Genomic DNA, 20,896 nt, shown 5'->3' with positions numbered 1-20,896 from the left:
TTAATGGAAAAATATTACATTATTCTTGTGTCAATGTGCATTTTAAAATTGTGAGTAAGGTTTCTCTCTCTCTCTCTCTCTCTCTCTCTCTCTCTCTCTCTCTCTCTCTCTCCCCTCTCTCTCTTTCCAAATTATATTTTCTCTTTTCTGGACTGTCGGTTCAGGGCTGATTTTTTTTTTAGTTGGATTTTTTTTTTAAAAGCAACCAGAGGCAGCTCTGCTCCAGGGTGAAGCCGCCTCCCAGTTCCCCCCCCCTCCCAACCTCCCCCCCACTGTTCCCTCCACCAGGTCCAGTGACAATTGGATGATGCAGCCTTGATAATCATCCGATTCCAGAATGGGTGGCTGCACTCCTTTTCTGAAGGCAGCCAGGACAAGGTGCCCCAGAATCATGCCCCCTTTGCTGTTGATTTCCGCCTTCATTTTTTTAGTGAACGTCCTGGGAGGAGCCCCAGGACACAACCCGGACCGCAGGACGAAGATGATATCAATACACAGTCTCTCAGAGCTGGAGCGCCTGAAGCTGCAAGAGACTGCTTACCACGAACTCGTGGCCAGACATTTCCTCTCTGAATTCAAACCTGAGAGAGGTAAGCAGTACCCCGGAGTGTGGCGTCCTCGCTCTTCCGCGAGTGGACCCTCCGGGGCAGGAAGGGGCGAGTTGGGGGGTCTAGACGGGTGGGTGGGGGGCACGATCCTGGTCTCAGATCTGTAACGGGGGAAGAGTGAGTTGAAGGGTGTTTGTTGAATTGCAGAAGAGATAAGATTACTTGAGTTGGGTCAAAGGCTGGGAGTTTGAGGGGCTGCAAGTCGGACCCGCAGATGTTTGGGACAGACAAGTTGATAGAGCACAGGTGAAGAGACAGACGCACCAGGTGCGGTGCTAGAAGGAGTCAGAGTGGGAGCGAGGCGCAGAAAAACACTCCGAGAGAGGACTGGGAGAGACAGAGACAGCGCGGTTGAGAGACAGAGAGTAAAGGAGACGGCGAGACACTGAGAGAGAGACACGCACCAATCCCTGCGTAGAGCAAAGGCGGGAGGTGCGCTAAGAGCGCAGCCCAGCTCAGCTGGCAGGGAGCGAGTGGGATCCTGCAGTGGACGGGGTTCGAGTGTGCCTGGGTTCTCAGGAGGTAGGGGCTCAGATGAGCAGTTGAGGGAAGTGGAGGGGGTCGCACCGGCCGAGAGGCGCTCCTGCATTAATATAAAGCGCAGGGGCAGCAGATTTGGCAGGCGCGCACAGCGGACGCAGCCGGAAAGGAGCGAAGCAAAGGGCGAGGAGACCCCGCAGGCAGCCGCAGCTGCTGGTGGTGGTGGTGGTGGTGGTGGTGTGTGTGTTTGTTGGGGGGGGGGTTGGAGCGTGGGGACAGCGTGGGTTGCTGCTTCTCCTGCCGCAGCTCGTGGAGCCGACGGCATCCCAGCATCACGAGCGTGAGCGTGTCCACAGTAACTTGGCAACTCCTACAGTGGAGGCGCCACAGGCTGAGCCCTTCGCTTCGCCTGTTGCACTGTCCCAATGTTCAGAGCCCTGGAATTTATGTTTTAAGCGTTGTGTTGAGGTACTAGTGGTGCATAACAACATGCACGGTGCCACACGGCGCCTAAAATTGTTTGGTTTGGTTAAATTCTTGGAGTCTCCTACGCGGTACATAGGATTAAACCACTGTTAAACGGGGAAACTGAGGCTGGGAGAAAGCAAAAACACTTTTAGCGGCCTGGATAGCGCTGTTTAACCCCCGCCCCCCCTCCCCGTCCCCCCATTCCTGCTGATCAATGCATTGTGGTGCTTTAGTCACTTACAAAATCCCATTTGTGTGTGTGTGTGTGTGTGTTTTCTTTTTTCTTCCCATAGCTCTCCCTGTTGACAGTCCAAACACCTTGGAGAACAGGTTTCTGATTCTAAGAGGACAACAGAGGGGTGAGAAGCGCTTGTACTTTTCCTTAGGAAAGAAATGGGATGCTGCATCCTTTCTGTATTGTGCCCCTGGGTACTGTAGACTGGGCGGTGCTCACTGCCCCTGGGGACTCCTCCCCCACCCCCCCTACCCCCCACCCCCCGCCAAGAAATCGCATAAGGGAAGATTTCAGGAAATGGAGCAGTAACTGCAGGGGTGCGAGGGGCGGTCCCATTAGATCTGCCTAAGCCTTCCTTCTTAAGACCCACCCTAGGCTGATCTTCCTGAAGGTATTTTCCTCATTGCTTCAAGGTAGTCATACCCTGGCAGGACTTAAGGAAGGGATCTTGAGCTATATTGGGGTAGTTGAGTGAAGCCAAACCACTGCAAGGTCTTTGGGCTCACTCACGGCGGGGGAGGGGGGGGAGGGAGGAGGGAGGGGGGAGAGTGGGGGAGAACGCTACGAGTCTGGAGGCGTGGGGGTTGGCTTTGAGAGGTTGCTTAGAGGAGTGTTACAGCCTCTGCAGTCCCTCCTGATTAGAGTGCTGCTAAGCGTTTACACATCTCATTCTTTCTCTCCTAGGCTCCTCAGCTGCATCACTCAAGACATTTGGCATTCGTCTGGAAGAGGTGCTGGTGAATGAGTTTACCCGCAGCAAGCAACTTGAATTAAGAGCCGCGATGCAGATTGAAGAATCTATCAGTCAGGCTGCAGGCCGCCGCCGTCGTCGGGGAAACGTGGTGCAAAGGATGTTTGGCCGCATCAGGCGCTTTTTCAACCGAAGACGGGAGGAGCCCTCTTTGCCCAGAGAGTTCACTCGCCGTGGGCGTCGAGTGAGTTAAACCTTCCAGGTTTCAGGCAGGGGCCCTTCCAGAGATGTTCAAGGTTGTGGGGCAGGAGGGTCAAGGCCTGTGTCCTTGGAGGGAGGGGGAGCTGAACAAAACATGTTGTAGGGATGTACTTGGCTTGGCACAGAAAGAATGTCTCCTATCATGAATGTGATACAATACTCAGGAAGGTTTGAAACCACCCCCCTGCTTCCCCATTTTGAGATACTCTGGATTCTCCACAGGGTGCAGTATCTGTGGATAGCCTGGCTGAACTGGAGGACGGGGCCCTGCTGCTGCAGGCCCTGCAACTTTCCAAAATTTCCTTTCCAATTGGCCGTCGACTTCTGGGATCCAAAAGGAAAATGAGCCTCAATCCGATTGCTAAGCAAATCCCCCAGGTTGTTGAGGCTTGCTGCAGCTTCATTGAGAAACATGGTAAGGGGGACCAAAAAAATGATGATTAAATTAAAGTAGAAAGCAATTAAAGAGAAAAAATGATGTTCTAGAAATAGGGAGAGAAAAGAGATTGCAGGATGACAGGCTTGGAACATTCGCCTGCCACCAGTTGGGTTCAGGATGCAGCTGGGAGGGGAAGGGAAATGCCCTGGGGAAGGGGATCAGAGATTCTTAGCATACCTGCTCTTTTCTTTCAGGCTTAAACACAGTGGGGATTTTCACCCTGGAATACTCAGAGGAGAGAGTGCGTGAGGTAAATTGGGTTTGTTTACACTATTGTTTTTTGAATAAGAAAAAGCAGGTGAGGTGGGGGCTCCCCAAATTCCTGGAGTTTCATGTAGCAGGCACAGCATATTGCCAGCTTCCTCCACTGAAGCCTGAAACTTATTGAAGAAATGACCAGGAGGAAGCCTGTGGTGGGCAGGACAGGCAGTCCATGGTATTCTCTCCCCTTTTATAGCTCCGTGAAGAATTTGATCAAGGTGTGGATGTAGTGTTTGACGACACTCAGAATGTGCATGATGTTGCCGCACTTCTCAAGGAATTTTTCCGTGACATGAAGGACTCTCTGCTGCCAGATGATCTATACATGTCCTTCCTCCTGACAGCAAGTGAGTCTTCTGCTCTCCCTTCTTCCTTGTTTGGCAAGGAAAGGAAATAGTACAGGGAGTGTGGGGGTGTAGGGACAGAGCTCAGGCTGCAAGACCCTAGGAACTAAGACAGAATAAACATCTAAAGATGAAAACACCTCTTCAGATTACTTCCCTTATATCTTTTAATAGTCCATTATAAGTCTGCCTTTAGAAATTTCTCCAGAGTTTCTTGAAGCTGTGTGTGTCCTCTCAGGATAAAGAAGAACCTACTTTCTGCAGAAGGCATTTGATTTTGATGAAAACCTTTCTTGTTTTGGGGGCTTCTGGGATCAAATGCTGTGGTAATGAGCAAAGAAAAGATGCCCCTTGGACTTTCTCCACAGCCTTCAGTGATTTTTAAGCAGAATCACATTTCTCTTGGTTTTAGGCTTCTGCCAAGTCTAGCCCCCTGAGCCAGCCCTTATTTTTCTTCCTCTAGCTCTGAAGCCACAAGACCAGCTTTCTGCCCTGCAATTGCTGGTTTACCTGATGCCACCCTGCCACAGTGACACCCTGGAGCGTCTGCTGAAGGCCCTGCATAAAATCACCGAGAACTGCGAGGACTCCATTGGCGTTGATGGACAGTTGGTAAAAAGCTCTGGGAAAGGGTAATGAGGGCTGTGGGTGGAGTCATGTGTGGGAGTATATGAGAGAGACAGAGCTGGAGAAACAGAGGGAGAGGGAAAAAAGAACAAAAAGATGTTTTCATTTATATGACTTTCATTAATACCTTAGAATCAACCACTTTCTGCTTTGTTTTACCTAGGTTTTTGGCAACCGTATGACTTCCACCAACTTGGCCCTGGTGTTTGGATCTGCTCTCCTGAAGAAAGGGAGATTTGGCAAGAGGGAATCCAGGAAGACAAATCTGGGGATTGACCACTATGTTGCTTCTGTCAATGTGGTTCGTGCTATGATTGATAACTGGGATGTCCTCTTCCAGGTATTTGGAAATTTTGGACACACTTATTTCATGGCTCTCTCTCCCCTGTTCACAAGGCAGGGATAAGTTGTGCATATGTTCCTGAGGGTGACCAAAGGTACCTCAAAATCTCGCAGTCTAGAAGTTGTTCCCACATTAGATGGTCATGGTGCCTTCAATCCTGGGTAACTGATAGAACTGAATATAAAATTTTAAAAGTTGTATAATAGAGATTAACTTGATAATTTTACTCCCAGGTGCCTCCCCATATTCAGAGGCAGGTTGCAAAGCGTGTGTGGAAATCCAGTCCTGAAGCCCTTGATTTTATCAGACGCAGGAATTTGAGGAGAATCCAGTGAGTGTTTTCTTGGTTTGTTTATGCTTAGCCAGAAAAGAAACTTTTGTGGGGGTTTGCAATCCAGATAAACTTTTTGTTAATCCATCCAAGTACACAAACTGACTTGCTTTTTCAAATTCAATCTCATTCAGGAGTGCACGTATAAAGATGGAAGAGGATGCTTTACTTTCTGATCCAGTGGAAAACTCTGCTGAAGCCCGGGCTGCTGTCCTTGCTCAAAGCAAGCCCTTTGATGAAGGTCAGTTCCCTGCTGGAGATCAGACCCTAGCTGAAGGTCAGGCCCTTGCTGAAAGTCAGTCCCTTGGTGAAGGTCAGGCCCTTCCTGAAGGCCAGGTATTTGCTGAAGATGAGCCCCTTGAGGAAAATGAGTCCTCTCAGGAAGATGTGGCAGTTAATGAAGAACTAGTATTTGAATATCTCAATCAAGGAGCAGTCTTTGGAGAAGTCCAAGGTCTCGAGATCCCAAATGACTTTGAGATTCAAGGTCCAATTCTTGAAGACATACCAGAGCTTGATGAAGAAGATGATAATGACAATGAGGATGATGACGATGATGATACTGTGAATTTTGATGATCTTCCTCCTCTTGAGGATATTCTAGATCCAGATGATGAAATTCCAGAACTCATTGAAATCCCAGACTTTGAAGAAATACCATATTTTGATATGGTCCCAGACCCTGAAGGAGTTCCAGATGTGCAAGAAATCCCAAACCCTGGAGAAATCCCAAACCATGACCTTGAAGAAGGACCAAATTTTGAAGACTACCAAAACCTTGTCCTTGCAGAAGTTCCCTATCTTCATGTAATCCCAAATTATGAAGAAGCCTCAGATACTGATGAAATCCCAGACCATGCAGATGCCTCAGATAATGATGAAAACCCAGATTCTGAAGAAAACCCCAATCTTGAAGAGGTTCCAGCTCTTGATGAAATCCCAAATGATGAAGACTCAAATGCTGAAGATATTTCAGACCACGAAGAAACCTTAGAAGTCAATGGGACTTCAGACTTTTATGAAGACCTTGATTTTGTAGACGTCCCAGCTCTTCATGTGGTCCCAAGCCCTGAAGAAGCCCCTGATGGTCATGAAATTCTAAATCATGAAGAATCCCCAGAGGTTAATGGACTCTCAGACTCTGAAGAAGTTCCAGCTCTTGATGGAGTCCCAAATGATGAAGAAACCTCAGGTACTGAAGAAATTCCAGGTCACAAAGAAACTACAGAGGTCAATGGGATTGCAGGTTCTGAAGAAGAATCCAACCCTGAAGAGGTTCCAGCTCTCCATGTGGTAACCAGCCCTGAAGATGTCTTTGATTTTGATGATATTCAAGACGAGGAAGAATCCTCAAAGATGAGTGGAGTCCTAAACAATGAAGAAGCCTCTGATGTCAGTGGAATCCAAGACTCAGAAGAAAATTCAAATTTTGAAGAAGACTCAGTTCTTGGTGTGGTTCCAGAGCCCAGGGATGCTCAAATTCACAACGAAATTTCAGGTTCTCAAAAATACCCAGACAACACTTTTGAAGAAGATGAAGTTAGCAATGTGATTCCAGAGCCTGAAGATGTCTCCATTTTCAGCACAATTCCAGACCCTCAGCCAGACCCTGCTGTCAATCTTGAAGAAATCATGAATATGGAAGCAGTACCAATGCCTAATTATCTTGACTCTAAAGAAGTTCAGAATCCAAAGGCAATCCAGTTCTATAAAGATGCCAATGTTACATTTTCCATAGATACCACCCTGCTTAAAAACAAGTCCCAGACTGGTCAAGTAATGAATTACAAGCCCTTCCCAGAGTCATTGAAGATCGACTCCTGCTTTCTCCCCTCCATGAAGTGCTGTAAGCTTCCGGCTCCAGCTTTATTACTCATTTGCTTAGTTAAATTAGTTAGGCTGCTTGTAGGGTGGTGGTGGTTGTTTGGAGGCCACATTCTTCCCCACCTCCCAGGAGATAATGTCTATTTGCTCTAAGCATGGGGTATCTGTCTAACTCTTTCTGTTCTCTAACCAAGTTCTTTTCCCCCACCCCCAGCTTCCACAGTGGGCCTAGATTTATAAATCTATATTCTGCTCTTAGGCTGCAGTTTTCTTACAATTCTAATGGGAATAACCATTCCTGCCCTAACTTCTTGCCTCATATTGTATTTGAAGCTCAAAATTAGGTCTTAGTCCTTGGGTGCTGTGCAAAGTAAGAAGTTAACATTGTTACTATTTTCCAGGTTCCTCTGAGGAGCCAGCTGTGCCTCCCGGCACTGCCCGTTCCCATGACGATGAGGAAGGAGCGGGTAACCCCCCCATTCTGGAGCAAGACCGCCCATTGCTCCGTGTGCCCCGGGACGAGGCCAAAACTGGCATCGGCTATTTCTTTCCTTAGATGTTTTTCCTTCTATAAGGTGCCGGACAGGGGAAAAGGGTGGGAGATGTTACTGGAAACATTAAAGAGTGTATCTTGAAGGTAAAGATCTGAGGGTGAGAAGGAGTTCCACCTGATGCTCGGGTCAGGCTGAGAAGTCCAAACACACTGCCAGCCCTTTCACTGGGGATGCTTGGTCCCTTCAACTGGTAAAAGCAGAGATATTTCTGTGTCATGCCCAGGCTCCCTGGTGCTACCTTGCCTTTCTCTTTTACCCCTGATCCTGGCTTTCCAACATTACAACCTTTCCTTTAATTGATGTGACATTTGTGGTAAACGCCTGTTTCAGAGAAGCTCACAAATCTCGAGGTGCTTTCCCTTCCCCAAAGGAGATTGCATGTTTTTCCTGACTTTCCTACCCTACTCCCAAGAGCTTAATAGGAAAGGCCCTCAAGAGGCATGCTAGGATGTTAGGTCAGCCTACTGACAGCTGACAAACAATTAATGCTAAATCATGTCACACCAACTCATAGCCGTGTCCCCGCAGCAACTCCACCACCTCAGGATATTTCTTTTTCCCCAAATTATTTAGACCAATGGCTCGTCAAACAGCCACTCCCAAAATTATGTGCAGTTTGGCTCAGGGCAATCTCAAGTATAAGTCTAGCTAGCTTTTCTTTGGTCAAAAGTTAGAGGAAAAATTTGATTTTACCTTGATTTGTTTTACAGACAGCTGGCATTCACACCCTGTTGTCAGCAAAACGGTTAGATATGGACACATAGTTCCAACTAGTTAAAGTCACCTGATTACAAATATTCTTATCTATCGTCTCTGTAGTTTCTCTATGCAGGACGGTACAAATTTGGGGGACACACTTTGGTAACACAGATATGGGTTATGTATGACATCCAAAATTAAACCTGATATCGAGGGATAACAACTGCTAAGGTTTATAGAATGAAGAATGTATTGTATTGAGGGATAGAAATTGATCACATTTTGGGCAACAACCGCAGAACTCGATGATTTGTGATTGTTAAAACTTCTCTGGCATTTAATCATTAATAAACATCTGTATTGTGACAGCAGCATATTCATGGTTTACTGTGTGTGTTTTTTTCATTTAAAACATTGTTGGGAAAGCTCTGGCTGGAGCTGAAGTGGAAGGAAAGGTGGGGAAGAGGAATAAAAGATAAGAGGGTGATGTCTACTAAGGGAGAAAAGTGACATGGTATTAAGGGGTGGAGTGAGTAGAATAAAGAGGAAAGGGTGATGTGAAACAAGGGGATGGAGAGATCGAATAAAGGGGGCTGATGTGGACTAAAGAGGAGGAGTTGATTTAGAATAAAGGGGAGGGGTGATGTGGAATAAAAGGGTAAAATGGAAGAAAGGAAAAAGCTGTAGTTGAATAAAGAAAATGGAAGGGTTAAAGTAGAATAAATGGTTAAAGAAGGGTGAAAGAAGTAGGGGAAAGGAATAAAGCTTAAGAAGGCCTTTAGAAGTTGGGGTTGGGGGAGATTAACCCAGGAATTTATATGCATATATGCATAGCCCATGGACACACAAATAGTTTGGTGAAGGCCTGGGAGGGGTGTGTGGGGTGGAACGGGTCAATGGGAAAAAAAAATCAACCAAAGGACTTGCATGCATACATATAAGCCAAACCAATGGACACAGACAACAGGGGGATGAGAGCATGAGTGGGGGGGGGGGGGGGTGGGAGGTTGGAGGTTGAGGACACATTTGTAATACCTTAACTAGTAAAGAAATTTAAAAAAAGAAAGAAAGGGGCATCTGTAATACTTCAAACAATAAAGATAAATAACAAAGAAGAAGGCCTCTAAAGAGAAAGGAGGGGGGATGGAGAGATTACTAGGTATCCTCAATTGAGAAAATCCCCTTGGGTTGGTGAAAAATAAAAATCTAAACATCTGAAGACATGATTTATAAGGATAAGAGAAGAATGTGCTGCTGTTTGATTGATGGGAACTCCAACCTTTCTTGAAAGCTTGAGACATCATAACATGATTGGAAATTTCCTGTTAGGGGTAGGGCTCCAGAAAAGGGAATGATGTGTATTATTTATTTTTACACACTTTTCTTTAGAATATTTCTTATGGATAGATATTTAGAAATATAATATTTGGTCCCTCCTGTAATAATTATAATGATAGTTAACATATTGAGTTTTTAAAAAGTATCTGAAACTGCTAAAAGCTTTACATGCATCATTTTATTTAATATTTACAACAATTCTACCAAATACATGCTACTGTCATCCTTATTTTTTTTCTTGAGGAAAATTAGATCCAGAGACACCAAATAACCTGACTAAATTTCAAATGTGGTTAATGGAAAACAGCTATAAATATCCAAAGCTGGGTCTTTAACCACTAGATATACTAGCCCACCAATTTTATGATTCTTCATTGACACAAAGATGCATTGTGATATCTGCAATCAATATTTTTTGGATAGAATTTGAACTTTTACAAAGTAAGCTATAGGTTTCTTCCTAATAGGTCCTTTCTTTCCAGATAGGACCAATTGTAAGAGAATAACTATAATATCTCTGGCATACCCTAGCACCATGTTCGGCAAACTGCGGCTCGCAAGCCACATGCAGCTCTTTGGCCCCTTGAGTGTGGCTCTTCCTAAGCCTTAGGAGTACCCTAATTAACTTAATAACAATGTACCTACCTATATAGTTTAAGTTTATAAAATTTGGCTCTCAAAAGAAATTTCACTCGTACTGTTGATATTTGGCTCTGTTGACTAATGAGTTTGCCGACCACTGCCCTAGCAGTTGTATCTAGAACAGCCGTGGACAAACTACGGCCCGCGGGCTGGATCCGGCCCATTTGAAATGAATAAAACTAAAAAAAAAAAAAAGACCGTACCCTTTTATGTAATGATGTTTACTTTGAATTTATATTAGTTCATACAAACACTCCATCCATGCTTTTGTTCTGGCCCTCCGGTCCAGTTTAAGAACCCATTGTGGCCCTCGAGTCAAAAAGTTTGCCCACCCCTGATCTAGAACCACTACATATTAAAGCCAATGAAAAATGTAAAGCACATCCATTCCAACTTTCTTGTTATACGAATTGCCACGCTAGTGCCCATAATAACTTACCCAAGTTCAGAGATCTGGATAAAGATCCAGGCAGGCTTTTTTATTGCCATTCCAGGACTATATGGGACCAAAATAGTAAAATATGTCTTTGTGCTTTTTCCACTCAGCTTAAAAGCCAACAAACAAATCAGATGACAAACAGGAAATTAGATTATTTCAAAATATTCCCTTGACTTCCTGGTCTTACCTGAAACCAGCTTTCCTCCTGACCCTATTGATTCCCCTATATTTTTTCCCAGTGCTGACTACTAACCAAGAGGTTGGGGCTGAGAGTGATGAATAGATGTGAGCATTATCTTCACTATTATTCGTACTCTAAGGACCAGCTCAAAAGGCATGAGACTCCAAGTCCTGCCCTTATCTTAGATGCCTTCAACAATATACACATGAAAAACCCATCCCATACATGCTGGCCTCACTTTCCTGCCCTTTAACTTCTTAATACTCTGACCACCCTCCGTCACCTGGCATCACTGAGCATGAATTCACTTCTGAAAGACAACTCCAATATCCCATTGTCACTCAAATCTCCTAACAACAACTGGGTCCCATGTCATTTGTTTTTTTACTTCATTTAGGTGTTCAGTGCCTCCAAGTCCTCCCTTTTTCTCTTCACTCCTTTCCTTATCCAGGCAGGATCTCAGGGCAACTTGATTTAGAGCTCACTGCATCTTTATCCCTGTGATCTCCAAATACATCGTCTGCATTATTTCATCTCAGTTTTGGGTCCCTCCAAATGTCTGATTTCTTCAATCTTATAATAACCACTATGAAAGAAAGTAGTAGTAGACTGACGAACAGGGACAGATCCAAAGACAGAGAAATAGCGATCAGACTGTCATTCCCCAGAGGGAAAGTAGGGGAGGGAGGGGGCAAGGGGAAGAAATCAACCAAGGGACTTGTATGCATGCATATAAGCCAAACCAATGGACATGGACAACAGGGGGATGAGAGCATGAGTGTGCGGGGGGAGGATGGGGATTTAATGGGGGGGATGAGGACACATTTGTAATACCTTAACTAATAAAGAATTAAAAAACAAATAAAAAATAAAAATAAAATTAAAAAAAGAAAGAAAGTAGTAGCACTCCAGATAATGGTGCATCTAATAGAATTTTCAGCCTCAGCTGGGCTCTCAGACCAATCAGCAATCATTTCACATGCCCCACGGCATCTCCTTCTCTAGCTCTCCTCCCATTTATATTCCATTTCTACATAATTCCCCTCAAATAATAGTCTCTTTCACTTGAATGGGCAAATATTTTCTACCATTCAGTAGGTATGGAAACACCCTAGGTGTCCATTGATAAAGGAATGGACAAACAAGTTGTGGTATAAGTGTATACAATAGAATATTATTCAGCAATTAAAAAGAATGAAATCTTGCCATTTGTGTCAAGATGAATGGCTCTTGAGGGCATTATGCTAAGTGAAATGTCAGAAGAAAAAGACAAATACAATATTATTTCACTTAGATGTGGAATCTAAAAAAATACAAATGAACAAACAAAACAAAAACAGACTTATAGATACAAAGAACAAAACTGATCATTGCCAGAGGGGGTGGGAGTAGAGGGATGGGTGAAAATTTTAAGGGGAATAAGAGGTTAAAACTTCCAGTTATAAAATAAATAAGACATGGGGATGTAGTGTACAGCACAGGGAATACGTCAATCCTATTGTAATAACTTTGCAGTGACAGATGGTTACTAGACTTATTGGGTGATAATATTGTAAGGTATATAAATGTCAAATCACTATGTTGTACACCTGCAACTAATATTGTATGCCAACTACACTTGAAAAAAAAGAATGAAATATTCATATGATCATCTGAGTAAATGCAGAAAACATTTATTTTTATTTTATTTATTTTTTATTGTCTAAAGTTTTACATATGTCTCCTTTTCCCCCAATTGACCCTCTCCTCATCCCTTCACAGCCCAGGCAAACCCTCACTGCCCCAGTGTCTGTGTCCATTGGTTATGCTAATATGCATGCATATAAGTCCTTTGGCTGCTCTCTAACTCCCCCTCCCCTACCATTTGTCTTTAGATCGATCTATTCTTGTTTATCAAATTATGTTGATCAATATATTTCACATATGAGTGAGGTCATGTGATAGTTATCTTTCTCCAACTGACTTATTTCGCTTAGCATAATGCTCTCCAGTTCCATCCATGCTGTTGCAAATGGTAAAAGTTCCTTCTTTTTAATAGTGGCACAGTATTCCATTGTGTAGATGTACCACAGTTTTTCAATCCACTCATCTGCTGATGGGCACTTAGGCTGTTTCCAAATCTTAGCTATGGTGAATTGTACTGCTATGAACATAGGGGTGCATATATGCTTTCTGAATTGCAGAAAACATTTGATAAAATTCAACATCCCTTCTATATAAAACCCCCAACCAATGGGTATAGAAAGAACATACCTCAACATAATAAAGGCCATATATGAAAAACCTACATCTAATATTATATTGAATAGTGAAAGATTTAAAATTTTCCTCTAAGATCAGTAATAATACTAAGATGCCCACCCTCACTACTCTTATTCAACCTAATGATGAGCCTTAGCTAGAGAAATCAGACAATATCAAGAAGTAAAAGGCATCAAGATAGAAAAAGAGGAAATAAAATTGTCTTTATTTGACAATTATATGTTTTTTTTGAATCTCTACATTTTTTATTATATAATAAAATATCAATATATTTTTCCAGTAATCAGACTTACTGAAGAGTTTCAAGAATTACATATTGTAAGAGAGAACTCTATTCCATAAAGGGAAATATCTGTCACAAAGTATATGGATTTTATTACACTATTATTAGCTATAATCCCTATGCTGTACTTTATATCCCCATGACCATACTGCAACTACCACTTTGTACTTCTTAATCACTTCATCTTTTCCACCCATTTTCCAGCTCCCTCCCATTTGGCAACCATCAAAATGTTCTTTGTATCTGTGAGTCTGTTTCTGTTATGCTCGTTTGTTTATTATTTTGGGGGAATTCCACATATATGTGAAATCATCTAGCATTTATATTTATTTGTCTGACCTATTTCACTGAGCATAATACCATCTAGGTTCATCCATGTTGTTGCAAGAGCAAGATTTCATTCTTTTTTAAATGGCTGAGTCATATTCCATGAAACTACTAGAAGAACTCATAGGGAAAAAAGTCCTCAACAAAGGTTTTGATGATAATTTTTTTTGGATATGACAGCAAAAGTAAACATGTGGGATTATATAAGACTAAAAAAACTTCTATACAACAACAAAAATAATTAGCAAAATGAGAAGGCAACCTACCAAATAGGAGAAAATATTTCCAAATAATATATCTGATAGGAGGTTAATTTTCAAACCATGTAAGGCACTCATACAACTTAACATAAAAAATTCTATTAAAATTAGCAGAGATGACTGGCCAGAGTGGTTCAGTTGGTTGAACATCATCCTGTACACCAAAAGGTTGCCAGTTTGATTTCAAGCCAGTGCACATATTTGGGTTGCAGATTTGATTCCCAGTTGGGACACATACATAAGAGAACCAATCAATATTTCTCTCTCACATCTCATATCAACACTTTCTCTCTCTCTCTCTCTCTCTCTCTCTCTCTCTCTCTCTCTCTCTCTCCCTCTTTCTTGGGTGAGGATTAAAAAATATGAGCAGAGGACCTGAATAGACATTTTTCCAAAGAATACACAGCAATGGTTAACAGACATGAAAAGATGCTCTTTCTTGAGCAGGGAAACACATACAAAACCACAATGAGATACCACCTTACCTCTGTCAGATGTCTATAATAACAAAAGTCAATAATATGTTGGCTGGTATGTGAATAAAAGGAAAGCTTCATGCACTATTAGTAGGATTATAAATTGGTACAGCTATTTAGAAAATGGTATCAAAATTTCTCAAAAAATAAAAATAGAACCACCATACAACTAAGCAATTCCACTTCTGGTTATTTATCTAGAGAAATAAAAAAAATACTAATGCAAAATGGTATATTCACCCTATACAATAGTCAACATCATATGATTTCTATCTTCCATTTTATTAATGTAATGCTTATAAGGATGCTCTAAGAACTTAGTGAGAATTACAAGGAACTTAGTGGGAACTAAAATGGCATGAACAATAAATAAAAACCATGAATAAGAACAAGTTGGAAATCAAGAATAGCATATCTGACATTAAGAATACACTGGAGGGAACTGAAAGTGCATTGAACAAAGCAGAGTATCGAATAAGTGATTTGGAAGACAAGGTAGAAAAAAAATCCAATTACAAGAGCAAAAAGAAAAAGAATTAAAAAGCAGTAGGATATTTTAAGGGAATTTTGGGAGAACATGAAATGTAACAACATCCACATCATAAGGGAACCAGAAGGAAAAGAAAGAAAGCAAGGAATAAATAATTTGTTTAAATAAGTAGTAAGAAGAAATTGCCTAGACTGGTGAAGGAAAAGGTCCCACAGTTTCAGGAAGCACAGAGAGTCCCAATCAAGATGAACCCAAAGGGACCCAAATCAAGACTCTCCATAATTAAAATGACAAATATTAAAGACAAAGAAAGAATCTTAAAGGTAGCAAAAGAAAGTTAATTACAAAGGAGTTCCCATTAGACTGCCAGCTGATTTCTCAACTGAAGTACTTCGAGCCAGAAGGGATTGGCATGAGGGATTCAAAGTAAAAAAAAAAAAAAAGCAAGGACCTAAATCCAAGACTACTCTATCCAGCAAGGCTATCATTTTAAATGGAAGGCAAAATAAAGAGGTTCCCAGACATAAAAATGGTTAAAAGATTGCATTACCACAAAATTATCATTGCAGGAAATATTAAAGGGATGGCTGTCAGAAGGAGAAGAAATAGAGATAGAGAGAGGAACATAGGTATAAAGAAAATAAAAAATTGTCAATAAATAAACACCTGCCGGGGTCCAACCCCAGCAGGTCCAGGGGTCCCCAAAGGTGTGGACGGAGTCGGCGAAGACTATCCACCCTCTTCCTATGGTGGAGTCCTATCCATCCCGAGAGTGGGGCTTACCTAGGGGTCCCTGTTTGGGCGCCAGATGCCGGGGTCCAACCCCAGCAGGTCCAGGGGTCCCCAAAGGCGTGGACGGAGTCGGCGAAGAAGGAATGACACGGAGACAGCGTTCAGTTGATCAGCAGCCTAGCCAGGATCTCTAGCCCGGATCTCCAGCCAAGTTCTGGTCTGGATCTCCAGAGAGGTTCTGCTTCGGATCTCCAGCCAGGTTCTGTGGCCATGTTCCCTCGCTAGGTTCTCCAGCCAAGTTCTGTCCAGGTTCTCCAGCCAGGTTCAGTCACCAGGTTCTAGTCAGGTTCTCTTGCCAATTTCTGTAGTCAGGTTCAGTCCAGGATCTTTTGCCATGTTCTCTCCAGCGAAGTTCTTCTGTCTGTAGGTTCTGTCTTCTTGGTTCTCTTCTAAGCTCTGTCTCTTTCTGTCTTGTTACATCTGTATTTATACCAGTTGATTCAATCCCATCAATCTCTATTCCAAAGGTTAGGGCGTTTCTTATCTCCATTCCAGGGAGTAAAGATTATGTAGCTTAAGCATGATTGTTTGTAGTTAAAGTGATTAATTACCCGCCTGGCACTTAGTTAAGGGGTTTTATTCCCTCCCTAACTTCAGGGGAAAATCCCTACCTGGGGAAACAACCTTTCTCAGAGGTGACCTTGGTTAAAACACATAGTGCCAAGAAGGTGAGCAAACATATTAAGAAAAGTATGCCATATATGCCAGGTCCCTTGAAACAGCAAGCATGGACCGGCTCCCGGCAAACACCTATCAATTATTAAACTTAAATGTAAGTGGATTAAAAGTTCAAATCAAAAGACAAAGGGTAGCTGAAGGGCTAAGAAAACATGACCTATATATATGCTCTCCACAAGAGACCCATCTCAGAACAAAAGATTCACATAGACTAAAAGTGAAGGGATGGAACAAAATATTCCATGCAAATTAAAATGAAAAGAAAAAATCTGGGGTAGCAATACTCATATCTAACAAAAATTGACTTCGAAACAAAGGCTATAACAAGAGACAAATAATGTCATGGCACAATACAAATAGGATTGATCCAACAAAAAATATAACCCTTGTAAACATATATGCATCCAATATAGGAGCATATTAGTATATTAAAAATATTTTTTATCTTAATGGAGAGATTGGCAGTAATAATGACATGTGCCCTTGGCCGGAATCGAACCCAGGACCCTTCAGTCCACAGACTGAGGCTCTATCCATTGAGCCAAATCAGCTAGGGCAACACAGTTTGTTTATCCATTCTCCTACTGAAGGGCATCTTGCTTGCTTCCACATTTTGGCAATTATGAAAAAAAGCTTCCATAAACATTTGTGTGCAGGTTTTCCCTGTGACAGAGATTAGGTTCTGAGCACAAATAGGAGTGTGAAGATTTCTTTGTGTTCTACAGACTGCTGATCACTTCAAGAACTATGTAAAATTTCTCTCCACTTCAGAACTTGGATGTCAGCTTTTTGGTTCTCCGATTAGTTCTCTTAGCTCTCCAGTCCTGCCTCTGTTTTTCTTTTTTTTCTTTGCTTCAGGATATGTCACTTTACACTGATGCTCTGGCATTAGTCTTTAGAGGACTACTTTGGCTGCTATCTTGTACTAGTTAAATGTTTAGAGTATTCTGGAGAAATGTCTTTCAATAATCCTGACCCACCCTTAACTTTCATCAGCCGCTCCCTTGTACTCATAGAAGACCTGCAGTGATTTATAATGGATTCTATCAGTTCTTTTGCACGCACAATTTAGGGTGAGTTATCCCTGTCAGCTTTTACCTTGTCACCAGATTTTAGTGTAGTACCCCATGCACTTAATGAAGGCTTTGGTTGATGGGTACAAATTAATTCATTAAATGAGACTCCTTGGGAATCTAAAATGTCACACCAGTTAACATGGGACATTTACTGCTTCTTTAAGAAGTTTGGCAACTTTCTCCTTACCCCCATCCATGGCATTCTTCTATGCATAAAATGACCATGGGTCTCCCAGGATTGGCTGAATATTTTCTGGAAAATAGTTCATTTTTGTTACTTTGCAGCACTTTAAGTTTCTGATGATATTGGAAAAACATCATACTTTTGTATATAATTGAGCTCATTTTCATTCATAGGGTGGACAGGATGGTCTTTTGTTATTTTATACATTCCAACCTGAGATGTAGGATCTTCTGAGTGTTTTATGATGAACCGGTGATGGATTTTGTTAAATGCTTTCTGCATCAATTGAGGTGCTGTTTTGTTCTTCCTTCATTCTAATAATGTGTATACATTGACTGTTGTTCATATGTTGAACCACCCTTGCATTACAGATAAATCTCACTTGGGCATGGTGTATAATCCTTTTAATATGAGGGTGAATTGATTTACTAGTATTTTGTTGAAGAGTTTTGCATTTGTATTCATTAAGGGCATTGGTGTGTAGCTTTATTTTCTAGTGATGCCTTTGATTGGGTTTGATAACAGGCTAATGCTGGCCTCAAATAATAAGTTTGGAAGTGTGTACTACTCTTCTGTTTTGTGAAAAAGTTTGATAAGGATTGGTATTGATTATTCTTTACAAGTTTAGTAGAATTCATCAATGACACTACCTGGTCTTGGGTTTTCTTTTTTGGGGGGGCAGGGGAGATTTGATTATTGACTCAAGCTCTTTACCTTTTAAAAGTCTGTTCAGATTTCTATTGCTTCTTAAGTCATTTTTGGTAGTTTGTGTATTTGTAGAAATCTTTCTTTTTAATCTAGGTTATCTAATTTGTTGGTTTATAGTTGTTCATAATATTCTCTTATAATATTTTATTTTTGTAATATAATTAGTAATATCCCAGTTTCATTTCTGATTATATAGTTACTAGAGGCCTAGTGTATGAAATTCATGCATGGGTGCGGTCCCTAAGCCTGGCTGGTGATTGAAGTGTGAGCATCTGTTGTGGAAGAGCAGGTCCCAGCTGATCTCTGGGCCCTGGGCAGCACCTGGGCCCCCTGACCCCCATTTGGCCCCCTCCACCTGAGTCATGGCACTGGAGTCCACATGTGGAGATGCAGTGAGCACGACAGGATGCTGCAGGTCAGGGAGCAGCATGGGCCTCTGGACCACCCAGCAGCACCACATGGAAGCTGGGTGGGCAGTGTGCTCTTTCCCAGCCAGCCTTGCAAACCCAGCTCCTGCGCAAACCCATGAGGAACTCTATGGGCCCCTGCATAAGGATACTTATAGTTTTAAGCTACTTAATATTTTTTAAAATTTCCAAATTTTCTACATTAAATGCCTCAGGTCAATAACTAAAATTATATAAAATTTTAAAGTTTCATTTTCAAGGTGCCTATATACTTACTCTTTCCTCTTTTCTGAAGCTCAAAAAATAACGAAAACAGATAAACTCAAACCTCTCATAGCTCTATGAAACAGAAAAAGAGCCCATGCAAAAGCAGAGACAGCGAGGAATCTCGAATGATAACTGAATGTGAGCCAGGTGATGGAAGTCTGTTGAATGACGAGTACTTGATATACAGAATGAGAGCATAAGAGAAAATCAAGAGAGTGAATTGCCTATAAACCCCACAAACCTTAAAGTCATCCTTGACTTTCCTCCTCTCATACTTCATGGCCAATCCTTCAGCAAATTCTGATCAACCCTTTCACAGATGTCCAGAACTGAGCACCTTCACCATCCTAACCAACATCATCTCTCATCTTATCTATTCCAATAAACTCATAATAGACTCATATTAATCTTGCTGTATCAACCCTTGCCCCTAGGCTGGATTTTCTCCTCTTGTCTCTTCAGTTCTACACTTCTTGTCTCTACTGAACATTTTTTAAATATATATTTTTATTGCTTTCAGAGAGGAATGGAGAGGGAGAGAGAGAGAAAAATTTTAATGATGAGAGAGAAAATCATGGATCAGCTGCTTACTGCACGCTCCCTACTGGGGATCAAGCCCTCAACCGGAGCACTTGCTCTAACTAGGAATTGAACCATGGCCTGATTCAAAGATTAATGCTCAACCACTGAGTCACACCTGCCAGGCTCTACCCAACATGTTTTGAAATATGAACAACCTTTATGGGCTGTGCCAATGGATATCCTTACACCCTGATCTCTATAGTCCATGTTAATGGACACTCTCTGATTCCCAGTTGGGTTTGGCCAAGGGAGATAGAGGCAGGAAAATGGGAGGCATGAGGAGAATGAGCTAAGGGGTTTAGAGCAGGTTGGCTGTATTCCTCCACCTAAGGCCATGGCACCTGAAAGAGGCCCTCTGATTGGTCCAAAGAAAAGGATATTAAAAAGCCAGTCCCATAAGTGAAAACCTGAATGATCATTAGAAATATTAAAGCTTCTCAAACCTGCTAGAAATCAAGAAGATTCAGAGTGAAACAATGAGGAGATAACATTTCACATACATCAGATTGAAAAAATTTGAGATTCATAACACCAAGTGTTGGCAAGGCTGAGAAGAAATGATAATTGCACATGCCATTGATGGAAGATATGCTGCTTCAACCATTTTGGAGAATAAAATTGAAGTTGTGCATCATGTAGCCTGCCACAAAATGTTGAAATTTCATGTGCTCCACAATATGGCAGGCCCACTCCCAATGTCATCCCTGGGGAGACTCAGCACACACCATGACGTAAGAGTGGAAATTTTAAAACAACCAAATGTTAGAGAAAGACAAATACCATGTGGTTTCACTTATATGTGAAATTAATGAACAAAATAAACTAAAAAAACAAAGCACAAACAGACTCATAGATACTGAGAACAGACTGACAGCTGTCAGAGGTGAGGGGGGTTGTGGCTGGGTGAAAAAAGTTAAGGGATTAAGCAAAAAAACCCAACTACACAGAAAAAAAAGAAAGTGGCATATTTAAGACATTTGATTTAAAATCTGTTTTTAGAAAGTTCCATGTTGAGGATTGCTGGAAGCCAATTCCAGCATGTCAGCAGGACTGAATCATCTGGAGATGGCTGAGGGCACTTTCCAGACCTGAAAAAGGTGCATTAAATGATTGCTTGCTGCCAGACAGCTCAGGGCATTTCAATCTACATGTTATTGCCTCCTATTGGCCAAACACCTAAACAGCCCGTAGGCAATTCCCCAATCTGACAATGGACTGTGTATACAAAACCCTACCCTTTGATGTGTATATCTCCACCTTGCCTTAGGACAAATTGTGTTAATAAATAGCAAGGGGTCCTGAGACAAGGAGAACTTAGTTCCTTTATCTAAGTCTTCTC

The 20,896-nt window shown here is 42.0% G+C and overlaps 1 protein-coding gene across 1 annotated transcript; it reads left to right on the top strand.

Moving 5' to 3' along the window:
• The first annotated feature begins 337 nt into the window (after nucleotides 1–337).
• On the top strand, nucleotides 338–8,525 carry ARHGAP36 (Rho GTPase activating protein 36). Its single transcript, XM_059678472.1, has 11 exons — nucleotides 338–590; nucleotides 1,850–1,915; nucleotides 2,476–2,726; nucleotides 2,966–3,158; nucleotides 3,377–3,432; nucleotides 3,640–3,790; nucleotides 4,251–4,399; nucleotides 4,578–4,754; nucleotides 4,991–5,088; nucleotides 5,223–5,329; nucleotides 7,314–8,525. The coding sequence occupies exons 1-11, from the start codon at nucleotides 338–340 to the stop codon at nucleotides 7,466–7,468; spliced, it is 1,656 nt and encodes a 551-aa protein (XP_059534455.1). The 3' UTR covers nucleotides 7,469–8,525.
• Nucleotides 8,526–20,896: the final 12,371 nt, after the last annotated feature.

This window comes from Myotis daubentonii, chromosome X (assembly GCF_963259705.1).
Source record: "Myotis daubentonii chromosome X, mMyoDau2.1, whole genome shotgun sequence".
Lineage (NCBI taxonomy): Eukaryota > Metazoa > Chordata > Mammalia > Chiroptera > Vespertilionidae > Myotis > Myotis daubentonii.
Note: the sequence above shows the minus strand (reverse complement) of the source record. Positions and strands in the feature narration are given on the sequence as shown.

Bases quoted from the DNA above. Each gene is read 5' to 3' on its own strand.
- ARHGAP36 (XM_059678472.1), top strand. From the start codon at position 338: ATGGGTGGCTGCACTCCTTTTCTGAAGGCAGCCAGGACAAGGTGCCCC. The intron at 4,755-4,990 runs GTATTTGGAAAT...TTTTACTCCCAG, and splicing joins ACTGGGATGTCCTCTTCCAG to GTGCCTCCCCATATTCAGAG. The intron at 5,089-5,222 runs GTGAGTGTTTTC...AATCTCATTCAG, and splicing joins AGGAATTTGAGGAGAATCCA to GAGTGCACGTATAAAGATGG.